The following is a 17944-nucleotide window of genomic DNA, read 5'->3' on the forward strand; positions in this document are numbered from 1 at the left end:
CGGTATCTATGTATTAGTGGGAATGTAGGAGTAGGGGTCCGGTATCTATGGATTAGTGGGAAGGTAGGAGTAGGGGTCCGGTATCTATGGATTAGTGGGAAGGTAGGAGTAGGGGTCCGGTATCTATGGATTAGTGGGAGGGGAGGAGTAGGGGTCCGGTATCTATGGATTAGTGGGAGGGGAGGAGTAGGGGTCCGGTATCTATGGATTAGTGGGAGGGGAGGAGTCGGGGTCCGGTATCTATGTATTAGTGGGAGGGGAGGAGTCGGGTCCGGTATCTATGGATTAGTGGGAAGGGAGGCGTCGGGGTCCGATATCTATGTATTAGTGGGAGGGGAGGAGTCGGGGGCCGGTATCTATGTATTAGTGGGAGGGGAGGAGTCGGGGGCCGGTATCTATGTATTAGTGGGAAGGGAGGAGTAGGGGTCCTTGTACCTCTGTTTTAGTACAATGGGCTTATGCCTATGTTTTAAGCAAGTCATAAACTTATTTGTCAAGCTGAAGAAAATCACCAACAAACAGCTGAAATATCCAACGTGGTTGGTCCATTTTTTGTTCGATCTCGATCGGCTTGTGAATGATTGTCAGGGTCTGTTCACACAGCTTATTTTCTGACGTTTTTCGTGCTGTAAAGGGCCGAAAAATCAGGAGCAGAACGCCTCCAAACATCACAATGGGCAAAACGGCGTTCTGTTCCGACGGGCCGTTTTTTTACGTGGCCGTTTTGAAAAACTGTTGCTTAAAAAAACGACCAAAAAAGACATGCAGGTCACTTCTTGAGCCGTTTTTCATAGACTCGATTGAAAACCGCTCCAAAAATGGCCGTGAAAAACGCGATTGGCTTAAAAAACGTCTGAAAATCAGCTCCGTATTTTCAGACATTTTTTGCTAAGCGTGTGAACATAGCCTTAGTGTAAAATATTGGCCTACATTAGAGCAGACTTTAGTGTCCCTCAGCAGTGTGACAGTCTCTTGGTTGTATCTTGGTGTCTTTGAGAGTTGACTTGCATTGTGTGCTCAGTCTCTCCTCCTCCTCTGCCTCCTCCTCCTCCAGGTTCTTAGATAGCGGCCGGCTTTTTGCTCTTTAGTCCCTCTGGCTCAGGCGGCCGTCTCCAGGTGCAGGTTGTTGCTGCTCCAAAGCCAAGATGTAAAGGGTAAATCTCGCCACCTCCCTGGGGTATCTGCAGCAGAAGTCCTCTCTCCATACAAACATGCACTACAAGCTCATGAGGTTAGTAGGAGTTCTTATCTATAGCGATGGTCTGCAACCTGTAGCTCCCGATGATAAGAGATGCTGGGAGTTGTAGTCTCACAACAGCTGTATACTGACCATTCATCCAGAGTAAAGTCTTTAATGTTGTGCTGTTGGACCATCTTGGTATCTCCGCTAATGTTCTGTATCGCAGGGAGTCATAGGTGCTTGTGGGCTGCAATGATCTTGTGTATTGGCAGCCACTCATTACTTTTCTCCATCTAATTTGCATACCTAATATATAAGATTAACATATCTTTGTATTATAGATTCCAACCCTTGGCCAGTTTTATAGAAGTGTTGATATAGGGAACTCCTGCAGGGGACGCCCTATAAAGTTTAGTATTTCATTCTATGGAAATGGGTTTTCTACTTTTAGGTGGTTTTAGTGCATTTTTTTTATTTAAATTTTTATTATTGATATTCACTTTTTTTTATTTCAAGGTCATTGAACATTTGTGGTAAAATGTCTAGATTGGCAGACACTAGTTGTGAGGTGGGGGTGGGCACAACCACGCTCTTACATAGGGGACAAAGTCCATATTTGCCACCTAAGCTCTTTATCTAAAGACATGGTAAGGAGAGAAGCAGCTAATGTGGGCCCCATTCTAAGTGGTAGTCAATGAGTTAATAATTAGACCTCCTATTACCTCATGATGGACCTCAGTGCCCCAGCGTGATGAGATTGTGGGGCTTTGGGTCACTGCCAGCTCTTTTTAGTATTGGAGAAGTCTTTTTTGTTTTTTAAATAGAGGACGGTATCCTAGATTCCCAAGGTGTCCTGTATAGGAGGGCAGCTTACTACATATTGTTTATACATTGGACTCCATAATAATACAGTAAGCTCCTCGGCTCCCCCTAGTGGTGTTTGCGGTCAGACAGAATTTTTGCGTTTGACTAAGTTCCTCATTTTTGTGTGTATCTTTTGCAGCTGTGAATGCATTTGTAGCTATATAGTCATGGTGTGACATTCATCATTTGTGTCTTATGTGAAGCGTTTTATCTGTACTAACAAATGATAGTGTGTAAGCATTTCTATCCGTGTACGTAACTTTTGTCTACACCTAAGGTCCGCTATTGTCCATTGTTTGGTGCTGTAGAGTTCACAACTTTAATGCCTCAAGAAAATGAGGGCCAACTACCTCGTACAAAAATCATTCTTACCCCTATGGTCTATAGGCCGCTCATTTCACACCAGTCAGAGCACTACAGGACGGCCTTAGAGAATCCTTCATGAACTTGTCTCTGGGCTTTCCTAAAGTGAAGACAACAACCCTCCTCTATTGGCGTCTCAATATTCAAAGCAATGAACAGATCCGTACAGCACAATGATATCCAGGTCACAGTTGGCATTGACTTCAGTCTTCCTCTTGGGCTTTTTCAGCTTATCCTTCATTGGTTCACCAATGTCTGGCAGATGCTCCCCTACATAGAGATAACGTGTGTTTTAACTGGGCCAAGCTTGAACAATAATGGGTCGGATCGAATGTGATGGCTGCCAGTCAAAAATTGTCCAGTTATCTAAAATCTCTGGTCAACTTTATATTCGATGTAGACATCTGAGGAAAGTCCAGTTGATCAGAGGAGTCATCAAAAAACTCAGACCCCCAATATAAAAAAAACGTTACCTTCCAGTATCATCTGGCTATGGTGTCCTATGTAAACCATTCATCATACAGGATCATCTGAAGTCTTGAGTTTTCAGTAGGCGAGGAACGTCATTTGTCATCAAGCCCAAGATCATGGACAACCGAAGAAACCCAACATGGCCAAACTATGGTTCCACAGATGTTTGTTGGGCGCCAACCTCAGGAATGATCATGTGGTCAAGAGTACAAAACCATTTGTAAGGGCAGCCTTGTATGACGTCAAGGAAGAAGTTAATACCAAGCTCCCGAAGATCCATGAGAATCTTAACACTGACCACAGTCATGAAACATGTCGTTACCTGGTGGGTCACCGTTTTTTTTCTTCTCTTTCAAGTAGCCAAATGTTTTGAGTCCCTTTTTTAGTTTGCAACTTTTTTCACGGTAAATATAAAGAAAATACAAGAATTCTACACGGTTGTGCTGAGGGACCTTACATGGTTCTGCTGGACTACAGCACCTAGTTCATGATCACTTCCAAAAGTTTTCTTGCCCTCCATGTGTCTTCTCCATCAATGTTGTTTTTTTCCCCCGTGCTTGGTGTGGTTTTTACTCCCTTTTTATAAAATCTTTCATAACCAGATTCTTCTTCGTCCCAGACATCATCTGTGTAACTTTTGTTTTATATACTTAAAGGGCATTTCCATCTGAAAACCCCTGGGAAGTCATTACAAATTCTGTCCGGTCGCTCAAATATTTATATCTGTTTAAAAAAATAAATAAAAGCTGGGTGACCACCATTGTGATCTCCGTTACCGCTCTCACACGGGTGGTCACCAGGAGTTTTTGAGACTTGCGAATGGCTTAGGCCTTGTTCACATCTGCATTGAGGTCCCGTTCTGACATTCCACGGGACCCTGAACAGACAGACGGAAACCAGAGGTTTCCGTTTCCATCACCGTTGATTTCAATGGTGACGGATCCGGTGCCCATGGATTCTCTGTTGTGCACCGGATCTGTAGTTTTGCAGATTTGCCATCTAGATGTGTAGGACAACTGGGTAATGACCCCATTGGCGGCTGTAATGGCAGCCTTGTTGGTAGTCACCCAGCTTTCACAGAAAAATATAGAAACTGCTGAGAATTACTTTTCACAACGTTGCGTACTGGGAGGTATTTTTTTTTCCCCGTTTTAGGTGGAGATGATCAAAAAATGTGGGTCCTAAACAAGGGGCCGGGTTGTTTTATTAGTTTACAGTAACGTTATCTCACAAACGGTGGAGTTATCGGGAGGCTTTGAAGGCTCCAGGTCTTTCATCTGAGGATTATTTGGGTAAACAGCCAGGACATCCTTTTGAGAAATTAGTTTGTGAAGTTGTTGAGCTGAGGGCTTCGTTCCTTTGTTCTTGTGTTTGTTCTCCGGTTAGCACAGCAGTAAACGGACGGACGTCCTCCTTTGTGTTGAAGGCTTCTAGTGCCCTCTGACCCCACTCCTACCGGACCCCCCCCCCCCTCCATGTTTTGTAAGAAGTTAGTTTTGATAATGGTTAGTTGAGGAGAAGTAAAAGCCAGATTTTTAACAAAAATGCTGTGATCGGAGGTCACACAGGCCTAGGGACTGGTGCAACATCATGGAATTCAAGTTGTCTTGTATCTTGAGCTTTATCGGGAAGGCAAATCCGGAACTACCATTGTATGAGATTCGAAAAAAAAGGGTCTATTTTTTAAAAATAAACCGTTCCTAGAAACAGCGCCACTCCTATCCATGGGCTGCGTCTGATATTGCAGCTCAGCCCAGTATTAATGGGGCTTGGCTGCAATGACAGACTCGGCCCATGGACAAGAGGGGCGCTGTTTCTGGAGCGAGAAAAAGCAGACACCTTTTTTTTTAATTTTTTTTTTCAAAATGTCACACAACCCCTGTGTAATGAATAGCAGAATAATTATGGAAACTTAACACACTTTTCCTAATTTATTGTTTAGCATAGATGCTGAGCGATGATATATGAACTTGTGGACCACAATCGCGCTATTATTTTTTTAGGTCTTGGAATATAAACCTGGGCAGAACTGACACTGTTATGTCTACTACAGGTCCTGAAGGGGTGGAGCATGACAGGGATTCTATTTGGATCTGTGTCATGCTCCGCCCCCTCAGGACCTGCACTAGGTATTACACAGTGTATCCGTTTTTGCCAGGAGTGTTCCTTTTAACTTTCTAGTGTGAATGATCACCTAAGCCGGCCATTTATAATATTTTACCACAATGGTGCAATGTTAATACCCGCAGTGGTGCAATTATGGGCATTGCAGAGGTTGCAGTAGTCCAGGGCCCTGGTGACTTGCCCCTGTGCCACACAAAATCGAATTTTCAGGTTTTCCTTGTGGTGCCACAGATGTCGTTTTCAATAGCAGCTGTAGTGTTTGTCGGTTAGCAGCTCCTTGGTGGTCTACTTGACCATAATGTCTTCCTTGGACATGGACCTTGCCCCTGGTGGCTGATGTTGGACAATACATTTCACCTGTCATTGCCGCTCCCCTAGTAGCCAGAGGGCATTTATTGTTCTACACCAGTTTTCTGACTTGGAAAAGGGACAATGGTTGCAATTTGTGTAAAAAAAAAAAATCTGCAACTTTTGTGACATTTGTGCTGCTCACGGCTATTTACCAAAAAGTGGGTGTGGTTTAGAGGAAGAGGGCGGAGCCTTACACTGCCTGACAAATTTACTATAATTGACGCCAGCTCACGGCTTCTGTAGACTTTACTTTCTTAATCCAGCGCTCTTCAGATTAAGACTAGCGTATGAAACGCCAGTCTTAATAACCCCCCCCCTCTTTCCCCATAAACTTCTGATCTAAAACGATTACTAGGCCTGGTTAATGGCTCCTCCAGACGTGCTGCCCACTGCTTTCAGAGAATACCCGTAACTGCGATAATTCAGATCATTTTCTTAAAGGGCAAGTGTGCGTTTAGGGCTTTATTTTTCCGGAAACAGCGCCACTTTTGTAAATGGTTGTGTCTCGTATTGCAGCTCAATCCCATTTTTTTTGAATGGTGCAATACCAGACACAAACTATAGACAAGCGTGATGTTCCCAGGAAAAAAAAAAAGTCCCTTTTTTTTTAATTTTTTTTTAAATAATCCAATTAATGAGGTAAATATCATCCCCCCCCCCCCCCATTAAATGTCTTGATATGTACGTGACTATGCTGTTTTGCTGCCCTCTGCTGGTGGAATGGTATAACTACAAGATTTAAAAAAAAAAATTGTAACAGAAACAACTTCAGCACATCTCCAATGACAAGACAGCGGGCAGAAACCACAGCTGTGAAAATAGTGTTTCTTACCTTTTTTTTTTTTAACAGAATTCAAACTTTAATTTTGCTTGGGGGCATATGGACTTCATAGAGGGGGTCTCTGTTTGCCACTCAGATTTCCCAAACTCCTGAATGGTAAATCTACCTAGTTCTGCAGTGATGTCTTCTGGCAAATTTGCACCTCAAAGACTTAAATCCACTAGAAGTTTTATTTGTGAAAATGTCATTGATCAAATTCTATTACTCTCTGTTATCAGTTCTATTGCAGACCTGAGCATGTTGTCTGTCTTCACACAGGGCTCTCGCCAGTAGCCTGACCCAGGACAGGCCTGGTTATCTGTTTTGCCTACCAGAGCACGGCTTCCTCAAATCGTCAGTGCATGGCAGCTTGCATCTCCCGCTGACTCCTGCCAAGCTGGACCCCTCCGAATTCTGTGAGGAGGCTGCCAGATACCCACCAGCGTGCTCAAGTGATATCCAAGTGCCTGACCGTCAACCCACCGCCAAGGATGATGACCGACACATTACATCAGTGGAGAACAGGCGCCATGTCAAAGATGCTTCTACAATCACAGGTGAGGGGGTATATGGTCACCTGGTGCCACCACCAACCTTACTATGCCAGAGGCGGCAGGCACACAGGGCATTTTGGTGGCATATTTTCAGAGTTAGACATTTTTATTCTAACATTCCCATTTACTATCTGCATTACACACATTATTTTTTTGGTGGGGATACGGTTCTGAAATTCCTTATACACTTTAATATATTAGGGAATTGCATTATGAGCAGTTCTCTGGTAAACTTCTCCTAGAAAGTCATTTGGGTAACAGAAGTACGTTCAAGAATCCTGCAATACCCCATAATACAAGTATAGTCTGTAAAACACAAGCATACGGGTGGTCTGGGGAGGAAACCCAATTTTTAAGTATCCCCAAAATTAATAGGAGGAGGGGGTTCTACGTTCAGGGCCCCCGTCAATTTACCGGCATGAAGAGCGGCTATAAAGAGAGTCTCTTGCTCTGGAAGCCCCGGCCCCTCCGTGCAGCACACAGATAACACACTGGTTTCATTGGGGATTGTGTAATACTTTGTTTCCCCTGTGGTGGCACTGCAGGGAAATTGAACACAGCAAACACACGTATGTGTATTTGTATATTTTGTCCTTGGCAGCGATCGCGTCCGTGATTGTCATATTACATGCTTTATATACACGCATATCTTCGTTGGCCAGATGCAGATCACTACATCACTCCTTATTCTTGATAATAAGCAGGGAACCCCAGCGATCAAATGTAAACTGTGGGGGAACCTTGCAGGAAATGTTCAATTCCCTGCAGCGCCACCACAGGGAAAATTAAGCATTACACGGTGCCCATTGAAATCAATGAATAGTCCAGATAAAGCACCGGATGTACTGGGTTCTCTAGATAGATGCTCTTTGTAGCCGCTTCCTAATCTGGCCGATAGATTAGGGTCCAGAATGGGGACCCCCCCCCCTCAACTAACTCAGAATTGCCTAATAGAGTAAATGAATATCGGTTATCTAAATCAGACAACCCCTCCAACATGTCCACAACAAAAAATTAAATTTGAAGGATATCAACTAATTTTATCTGATTTTGTAAAACCTGTTACATCTATGCGGCCGGCTCAAGAAAATCCTTATCCTGGGCAACACTTTTTCCATTTATATATTTTCCATACATTTCCCACTGATAAGCAAAACTTCTTTACTGTGGCAATATCCTGGTTTGTCAGCAGAGGGCAGTGTTACATATCCCCCTAGTTATAGATAATATATTGTATGATATGGTACAAATTGATCATTTTCAAACTTTTCCTACAGAAAAAATTATTGCCATAGAAATAGCCATTTACTATGGCAATGTCATTGTGTGAACAGCAGAGGGCAGTGGTTTGTCTCAAATCATCGAGCCCCCTAGCTGCCATCATCTGTAACTGCAAACACAGCATCATAATACTTTATTACCATAAAGTGAAAGAATCCCCTGTCTGGGAAACTAGATGACCATCCTCGGCATCTATATTAATTATGTCAGTTTTTCCTAAAAATGGTTTTCCAATATCCGCAAATAAAGCTTTATACATTTGTAGAATTACAACGCCTGCGTTTTTCTAACATGCTTTGTGCATCAATTCCTTACCATTTTCAAAATCTCTGCTTACTGCCAGTGAATAAAAATCTTCAATGTTTACAGCTGGTAGCTGAAATTCTGTCCTGGTAATGTGATGGACACACAGCTGCATAGCTCGTCACTGTACAGTTATCACAGTTAGCTGACAGCAAGCAGAGAACTTGAAACCATGAGTAGCTAATATTCAGTATGTTAGAAAATTGCAGAAAATGTCATAATTATTTATTTGCTGAAAGTGGAATAACCCTTTAAAAATGACCTGTCACCTCTCCTGTTTTAGTAAATAATTCCCTAAGAAAAAACAATTCTGGATCATCTTTAGCGAGAACTCTGTGATGTACCGTCCCTCTGTTGTTCCTCCTAGAAATTTGTGAATAAATTGACAACTGGGTGTCTCCAGTTGGGGGGGGGGTGTCCCTACATAGACTGACACTGTCCAATCAGTGCTGACTGTAAGGACACGCCCCTTAGACAAAAGGAATGGTAACATCCAGTTGTCAATTTATTCATAAATTTCTAGGAGGAACTATAGAGGATCCTCGCAATGCAGATTTCTAAGAAAATCGATTTGAGAGATATTATTTCATGGGGAATAGAATAATTTACTATAATAGACCTGTCAGGAGAGGTGACAAGTCCTCTGTTAATAAACGCAAACCGGGTTAGAGTGGTGCATCCTACAATGTGTCTTGGATTAACCCTTTCTTTTTTCCTCTCCAGATGTGTGTACCAGTGGGGATGTCCCGGAGGTGGAGATCTTCAGCCTGTTGCGGGAGCAGCTCCCGCACTACACCCTGCGGGCTGACACTATGTTTGGATATGAGCACGATGACTGGCTGCACACCCCGCTGCTCCCGCCAGATTTGCCTCTGCGCCTCACCCCTGAGCAGATAGCGGAAACCCTCAAATATTTCCGTAAGTTCACTGTGGACATGTTCTGTTTTCCAGTAGACTTTATACACTAGCGCCATTTTTATAGAAGGTTTATTACCCTATCTGTATGGTTTTTGGGGTTAGGGAACAAACCCACTCGAGAACGGAATATGCAAACCATGCCAATGTTGTCCTGGACAGATTTGAACCACTGGCCTCATGGAGATATAGTTGCATGAGAAGGTCCAGTTTTCTCTTTCTGGTTTGCCCCAGAAATAGCGCCTCTCTTCCTTATGGATTTGTCTGGTATTGCAGGGTTGTACAGGATTAGGAAAACATGGCCGCTTTCTTCCACAAACAGCGCCACACCTGTCCATGGGTTGTGTCTGGTATTGCACCACAGCTCTATCCACTTCAATTGAGCTGAGCTGCAATACCAGACACAGCCCATGGACAAGAGTGGTGCTGTTTCTTAGAAATACAAACAACCCCTTTGTGTTGCATTAAACAGGCCTATAAAGGCATTTTGGGATAAGAGTCGTCCCCCTATTGGAACCCCTCCCCCATCTTTTGCCATATCAGAGAATCGCCGCATTCACAGAATTGCTCCTAATGAATATGCAAAGTGGGGCTTTCTACTTCTTCTTAGAAATGATCCAGGATTATATAAAATGGTCCGCTGCTTTTCCTCAAACAGCGCCACCCTTGCCAATGGCTGTGTTTAGTATTGCATTCACTTGAATGGGTCTGAGCTGCAATGCCAGACACAACCCGTGGACAAGAGTGGCGCTGTTTGAGGAAAATACAGACTTTTTTTCTTTTTCTCCTAGATAACCAGGGATGCAGAGCCAAACACTCGTTGTAATGTCCTGTATACACAATATTTCTATGCCTATGCGATGCATTACAAGTGATTTATGTAACAGTCCAGCGCCATAGTCCACTCAGGTAGAATTTGGTAACGATTGGTGAAGTCGTGTTGCGTTCTGTCCGTGGTGTGTGCCTCGGAGCTATGGGGGATGGGGTGCTCAGGTGTTTATAGTCAGTGAGCGGCTATGACCATAGCATGAGAGCTGTACACTCCTTGTTCCTTATCACAATGATGAGGGTGTAGTCCGTCGTCTCCTCAGATGTGTGGACTTCGTACTTGTTGTCAATGGAAACCCCAAGAGATGGTGTGCGGTGCCGGGGTGAGTTCTGGGTAGACTCGATGGGAAGATTAATAAGAGATTAGATGGAACGGCTTGTGTCCACATAACATGGAGGTTTCTCGCCTGCAGCCTTGTTGTCTGTACAGCGATAGGTCTAATAGGGAGTTTATTAAATAATCCCATAAAAAAAGTCATTGCCAAATGGGGTTGTCTTCTCCTAGAACTTTTGGGGTCCCTTATTGTATAAGAGCCTGGGACCACCGGAGGATCCTCTGTTACTCTGCTGGGCCAGTACAACCCCGTAAATATGTCATTGAGTCATCGCACATTTAAAAAAAGTTGGGCCCAAACCTGTGCCTTTTACTCCTTGAAGGAGGACTCTGGGCAAACTGATACTGTGTTATGGCTAGTGCAGGGCACGAGGGGGCGGAGCATGACACAGGGATTAAAAGAAGACCAAAGAGAGAATTCCTGTCTTGCCCTGCAGTAGGTATTACGCCTAATGCATACGACCGTGTGTGCCACCCGAGTCCCGTCCGGGACCTGTGGAAAAATAGGACATGTTCTATTTTTTCACGGATCGGAGAATCTGGACCGTTTTTACAGACCCGATTCACCCGCTGCAGTGACTGGGTCTGTGAAAACCATCAGGTGCCACTCAGATGCTGTTAAATAGTGGCTGGTGTGACTGGTGCTACACGGTTTGTCAGTATAAGGGTAAACTCACACGCAGCGGGTTTTTCTGCAGAACTTTCTTTTCCGTACACGTGGTCGTTTCTGCCGCAGGTGCGTGGATTTCTGCAGAGTCCATTCAGATAATGACATTGCTGCGGCAAATCTGCCGTTTAAATTCACCCTTAGACCTTGTTCGCACAGTGAAGATTTTGCATATATATTTTTTTTAAGCCATAACCAGGAACAGAACCTAAACAGAAGACATATATAAAGGAAGGCCTTATAGGTCTGCTGTCCTGGATCCAATTCTAGTTTCGGCTAAAAAAAAAAAAAATGCATGTGAAATCTGCAGCAAATCTGCACTGTGCGAACACGGCCACGCACACATAGCGCATTCACCACAAATGTCACCCCTTCTACATTGAAAACGTTGAAATCCGGTGTGAACGTCCGTAACAGAATGAGCGTGCTGAGGATTTTAAATTGCGCAGCCGACTGATATCCGGGCAGAAAATGTTTTTCAAATCTCATCCACATGGCCGGTGCTGTGATCCACTGGGCGTTTTCCGTGCGAAAATCCGTACTGAAAATTCACAGCGTTTCAGTCCCGTGTGTGGGAGGCCTAGGCTGGGTGTGCGCCTCATTGCATGCCGTATTACAGAGGTATTCTTCCCTAGCAGCAATCCTTGTAGGGGAGATTATAGCGCCACCATATGGCAGCACATGTAGTGCCATTGGGTCTAGGATACGGAGCGGGTAACTCCATATGCCGCCATACGGGGTCCATGAACGTGGCGTTGCGGTCTTCATGACCCCTGGCCGCGCTCCCCCTCTTCACACTTCTCCATAGACTGCTTCTTCTTGTTGTGCTGAGGAGATGTCTGTCCAGATTCCTGAGTGACGTCTGGATTTCCCGATCCTGTCTCTCCGGTTTGTGTGCTGCGGATGTGACAGGCCGCACATCACCAATGGAGGACTCTCATCGGGTAGAAGAAGGACCCAGGGCTTGTTCCCAGATCAGATATCACCCCTCACATTTTACAGAACAAACGTTTGTGTAGCCACGAGGCAGGGAGCAAAGGATTGTGGGACCTCGTCCTCTGCCTGCACTTGTTTTGTGACCTCTTCTGCAATACTTAACCTTTATTGTTGGAGGAGATTTTTTAGAGCCCCGACTGGTTGCAAAATAATTAACCACTGAACGCTTCAGGGTATAGAGCCGTGTTCAGACAAAGGTATCGACAACTATAATCTCGCTGTAATTCGTCAAATAGTCAGTGTACAAGTGTATGCAAAAAAATCTAGTGAAACCACCTTAAATAATTGTATGGAATTGCAATATGAGCACTTTTCTAATTACAGAAATCACTGCAACTGCTCATAGCATTCCTGTAAGTAGTGCACCTCATTTAAGGGGGCACTCCGATTTACGTTAATATATTATGGAATTGTATTTATAGCAATTGCCTTTATATATACCCATCAAATTCCCTTGATAACCTGCAGAATAGACATAGGGCCTCATTCATAGAGTAAATAGGTGCGTACATACAACTTCTGTTCATAAAGGGAGCGATTTGAGGGATAAGTATATATTAGGAAATTGCTAATAGTGCAATTCCCTAATCTATTAGTTAGTGTATAGAAAGGTGGTGCATTGATTTAACCTTAAAAGGGTTAATATCCGATTAGTGGGCATAATCCCCGCCAAATGGCAGAATGATGTGGCAGCAGCGCTGGTCTTAGTTTTCTTCGGATGCCGCGTGGTTGGCCATTGACTATAAAGGACTAACAATACGGGTGCCCGGCAGAGGCTGAGCCGAGCTGACAGGAGACATAGCGGCACACCACTTTCCTAGCGCCGCTGCCACTTAGTTCTAGTGATCAGCCGGGGTTACGGCGGTCGGACCCCCGTTGATGGGACGTTGGCGGTATAGCCTAGCATTATGCCACCACGGTCTGAGGTGAGGGAATAAGATGGAGGATATTACGGATGTTCGGCGCAGTCACACACGACATGATTCTGTAATGTCGTTCAGCCCGGGATCATTAAGGAGATTATTAGTCTGGAAAAGAGCTTTTCAGATGGAACGATCTGTGGAGATTAAGCCGCGTGCACCCCCAGGGATTATCCGTGAATTAAGACACTATTATTATACCTCACCCTTGTGTATTCCTCTACAGATCTCTAGTAACGCAGTGATGGGGCCCCTGCTGCTGTATTACTGGGGGACTAGGAGGAAGGGCCATTCACTGACCACCCCTGTATTGGCTGTCATTGTGGTTGCCGGTGTTACGTGTGTGTGTGTGTGTGTGTGTGTGTGTGTGTTGGCGTGCGTTGTGTGTGTTATTGTTGTGTGTTTGTCCAGTGTTATTTATATATATATATATGTAGTGGTATGTGTATGTGTTTATATTTGTGTGTGGTTGTCCAGTGTTATATGTGTAGTGTTTTTTGTTATGCTTGTGTGTTTGTTATGTTTGTGTTTGTTATATATGTGTATGTGTGTTGCTTTTGTGTGTTTGGCCAGTGTTTATACTTTGTGTAGTTTTATATATGTGTGTTGCTTTTTGTATCTTTGGTCAGTATTGTATACTATGTGTTACAGTATATGGGAGTGTTATATTTGTGTAGTGTTCTATATGTGTTGTAGTTGTGTTTGGTCAGTATTCTATAGTATATGTTACAGTATATGGGTGTGTTTGGTCAGTGTTGTATTTGTGTAGTGTTTATATATGTATGTGTTACTTTTTATGTGTTTGGTCAGTATTATATAGTATATGTTACAGTATATGGAAGTGTTCTATTTGTGTAGTGTTCTATATGTGTTGTGGTTGTGTAGTGTTATTTATATTGTATTTGTGTAGTGTTTATAGATATATATATATATGTGCTGCTTTTGTGTGTTTGGTCAGTATTTATATAGTATGGGTGTGTTTGGTCAGTGTTGTATTTGTGTAGTGTTCTATATGTGTTGTATTTGTGTAGTGTTATATATCTGTGTGTTGCTTTTATGTGTTTGGTCTGTATTATATAGTATGTGTTACACTATATAGGAGTGTTTTATATTTGTGTAGTGTTCTATATGTGTTGTGTGTTGTGGCCTCTACATATTACAGACCAAGGAATGTATAGATCCCTACGAGGTACACAATCTGCTCCTCTAATAAAACGAGGTCAGGGATGATCTGGGTCCGGGGATATTACTGCAGATGGAGCTGAGGTTTGGGCCGTGCATCTGTCCGTCATCACTGTTCACATGGTTTATGTCAGAGCAGTAATTCACTTCTAGCCCTCGAGGTCTCTTACCCTCCTCACGCAGCCTGGTAAACACGGCCATCATGCTAATGACACATGGCAGATAGCACCAGCTGCCCTGATCAGCAGGAGACGGGTACTAGACCCTGCCAACCTAGTGTCTTCATGTATCACAATGTGAGCAAAGTATCCGGCTCCAGACTAAATATAATACTGTGGTGTCAATAGCTCCTAAATGTATACAGATCCATACCCTCAGAAGTATGTGTGTATATAAATAAACAACCAAAAAAATAAATATATCTATCATGTATATACACACACTATATATACATATATATATATATATATATGTGTCATTTTTCTTTGCATGCTGTACAAAGGTGGCACACAAAGGGCCTACGACTCCGCAAAAGTGGATTTCCAGTCTGACTCCATGCTCTTTTGTACACAGCTTAGCCATGTCCATGACGCCTACAGCAAAATTATGGAGCAGCTCCACCTAGAGGCTGATTAATCATGAAAATGTTTTGAATGTCCTCCTTTTTTGGTATCGCTTGCTGAAAATATAATGGAGAACTGTCTATTATAATGTGACTGCGTAGTAGGGTGGGGCTGTACATTTCTTGTAGTATATGTTCCATATTGCAATATTCTTTCCAAATGTTTTCCCAGACTTAACACTTTCGGTTAAATCTCGATTTTGTAGTAATTCCTTGTTTCCATGCAGCAAGGACATGTAAGATGGCTTCAATATCATGAGAACTGCATGGGAGGCTAGATGGACCTTGGGTTCATTTAGTAACTTGCTGGAACGTCTGAAGACTACAACTCCTATCATGCCCTGACAGCCATCAGCTGAAGAGTCACAGGCTGGAAACCACTAGTTGGATGGCTAATAGTTGGATCCGTAGAGTTCATGGTGTATTCCACTTGCATATCAATAGGACTTCATCCTCATCCTTATATCATTGTCCCGATTCTCTTCCTCCTCTGGGACCTTCTAAAATCTTCCCAGAATGTTTTCGGTAGGAACACAAAAACATTGCCTGCTGCCCATCCATCATGGGAGAATTTCATATGTCCACATTTGCATTAGAATAGATTGGGTTGCGTTGTCCTGTTGCTTGATCTCCTCATTTATAATCCAGGCTTCTCCTTCACGGGACCACTGCTCACTTCTTCTCTTCCACACTTATTTATCTGGTTTTCTTCCAATTGGTTCTCCGTGCCGTCTCCTGCTTTCAAATTATGTTGCAGTTCGTAACTGGAATCATGCCGGATTATCAGAACTTCTGGATTTTCGCGTGCCACTATACTGGACTATGACCTTGAAGACGTTTCCAACCAAAATTGGTGTTCTAGATGGTATATCCACTTCAAATCCTAGGCTGTCGTTTTCAAGTTGTGTATATGGTTGGTGTAGATCTTCTTTGGCTTTAGTGCAAGGGTCTAACTTGAAGCTTGGGCCACAATCCGAATCTATAACCGGGTCCCCAAACCTTTAGAGGGCCCCTCAGACACCTGGGCCCATGTGCAGCTGCAACCTCTGCACCCACTTTTGTTACGTCCCATGGTGCGCCCGCTCCTGGCGGCCAGTTGTTAACACGTTGAAGGTTTGATTGGGTAGACATCGTCCGCAGTAGTGGCTATCCACAGAAACGCGTCATTGGACCATGTCCGTAACTTTGTGGAAACTTGCACACGGCACTTTATCAGTCACACTTCCTTAGAAGTCAGGGCATCCATCCAACCCATGTTCTAGTGATACTACAGGTGTGTGCTTACAAACTTTTCCAAAATGCCCTGCCCTTGTGGTGTTATTGATGGTATCCGATATAAGAGCTAAAACCTTGAGGAGCTATCCGAAGACCATATCAAGTTTTCCAATTAGAAGTAATGTGGATATTGTTCTGCGGGTACGACCATTCAGCCTTTTAGGGGTCCTCTCTGGATAAGGTGCATACATCCCAAAATCTCCTCCGTAAATAAAAGTCCTCCTCTATTCAGCCATTTCACATCTATATTACATGTTGCATCCATGGTCCTCAAGCACCAGATGCAGGTAAGACACAATGTGCTCGGCTTGGAGCGAAGAACCCGAACTCCTTCAATTCCCTTTATCACAGGTGGCGTGGGTGTTCACTCCTACCCATGTAGATTACTCCCCTAAATGACACTGTGCAGACTCATCGGTCCTCAACTGATCATTCGGTATTACAATCTTCAATTCAGTTGGCCGTGAAGGTACTTAGTTGGGTAGAAAGCTCATGTGAGAACTTGCATTCAGGTCTTCTCACCATAGCGCATAAGCTCCTGGAAGTTATAATGGAATGAGAATTCCAGATACTGCCTGACGTAAATATTTCTTAGACCAGAACCTTGGTATCCTTGTCATACAGTCCGAAGCTTGGCCAAACATCAACAAACATTTTGACCTGGTCCAGTGTTGGGTCGAAATATGGAGATTTCCCTTTTTTTCTTAGAAAATATAAGGTTTGGGCCTGTTCTGATCCAGCAGCTGTTTGGAGAAAGACGTACAGGCTCCTCTTCATCCATCATGGATGGTCCTGCAGATCCATCATGGGCATTAGTAGTACGAGCGGTTCCTATACCAGCATCTACAATAAAGCAATACCTTCTCCAATGTGAATTATGGATTCCAATCTATGATCCGTGGTGAAATCAAGAGCTTTGGTGTTGAGTTGTGGACTTCCATCATATAGATATTAGCCGACTCCTTAACAGGGGTCTTGTAGAATGTGCTCTGCTATTAAAGGGGGAGATTTTTATGATTATCACTGAGGCATGAAGTATGTTGTAGCTTGAGCTTTCCTGGGTTTACGCTGGATATTAGTTTGGTTGCTGTCACATTTGGTTGGAAAATGGCTTCATTACCCCCTGAAGGGCTCTCCATGTTTTGTCCATTTGATGGACTGTACAGAGTTAGTCTTCTCCTTCAGAGCCCTCTCATGTAGAGCTTTTGGTATATATAGTTCTAGCCGTCCTGCTCCATACATCAGTGTGACGTGTAATACACAGCGCCTCGGGAAGAGATTTGAGAAGGCAGGAAATTCGGCGACACACTAGGTCCCCCTGGGTCCATATTAATCCCTGGTCTGTACATGAATCCCGCATTAGTGGTCTCAAACGCGTGGCTCTCCAGCTGTTATGAACTACCACTCCCAGCATGGAGAACCATACGGTGGTGCACGGAAATCCTATTTTTATATTCGATCCATATGAACTACGTCCTTGGGCATATAGCCAACTATTAGGGTCGTGGGATTTATTGTGATCGTTCCCCCTGGCTCATGCCATAAACTCGTAAACCTTGCTCTCCCCCATCAGATCCCGGAGACACCGTTTTTGCTCTGCAGGTTCTCGCGTATTAACCCCTACATTGCAAATTTATTCCCCTTTAACACTCCTTGCAATAACCTTTGTGTGCTCACATAATCCATGTTTACAACTGATCCTTATCTGTGCCATCAAATGCAGCGTTTGTGGGACAAGCTTCAAATTTATTTTTCTCATTCTTTGTAGCAGAATCGGAGACGTAACTTCTGGGCCCCAGTGCAGAATCGGTAACGAGGCCCCCAACCTAACATGTGCCATTTATAATACTGGTGTCTAATTATGAGGCAGAGGGTCTTTTGGGCCCCCTGAGTG

At 43.7% G+C, this 17944-nt stretch overlaps 1 protein-coding gene across 4 annotated transcripts in view; it reads left to right on the forward strand.

The window, feature by feature from the left end:
- The first annotated feature begins 1155 nt into the window (after positions 1-1155).
- Positions 1156-17944, forward strand: part of HAP1 (huntingtin associated protein 1) — a 31936-nt gene continuing 15147 nt past the window's right edge. For all 4 annotated transcript variants that reach the window (XR_012851742.1, XM_075847059.1, XM_075847061.1 and 1 more), the window contains exons 1-3: positions 1156-1231; positions 6453-6730; positions 9035-9229. Coding sequence is in view for 3 of the 4 variants with exons in the window: in XM_075847059.1 (XP_075703174.1) it covers positions 1212-1231; positions 6453-6730; positions 9035-9229 (493 nt within the window). In the remaining variant the exon portion in view is untranslated. The remainder of the gene's footprint in view (positions 1232-6452; positions 6731-9034; positions 9230-17944) is intronic.

This window comes from Rhinoderma darwinii, chromosome 13 (genome assembly GCF_050947455.1).
Source record: "Rhinoderma darwinii isolate aRhiDar2 chromosome 13, aRhiDar2.hap1, whole genome shotgun sequence".
Taxonomy (NCBI): domain Eukaryota; kingdom Metazoa; phylum Chordata; class Amphibia; order Anura; family Rhinodermatidae; genus Rhinoderma; species Rhinoderma darwinii.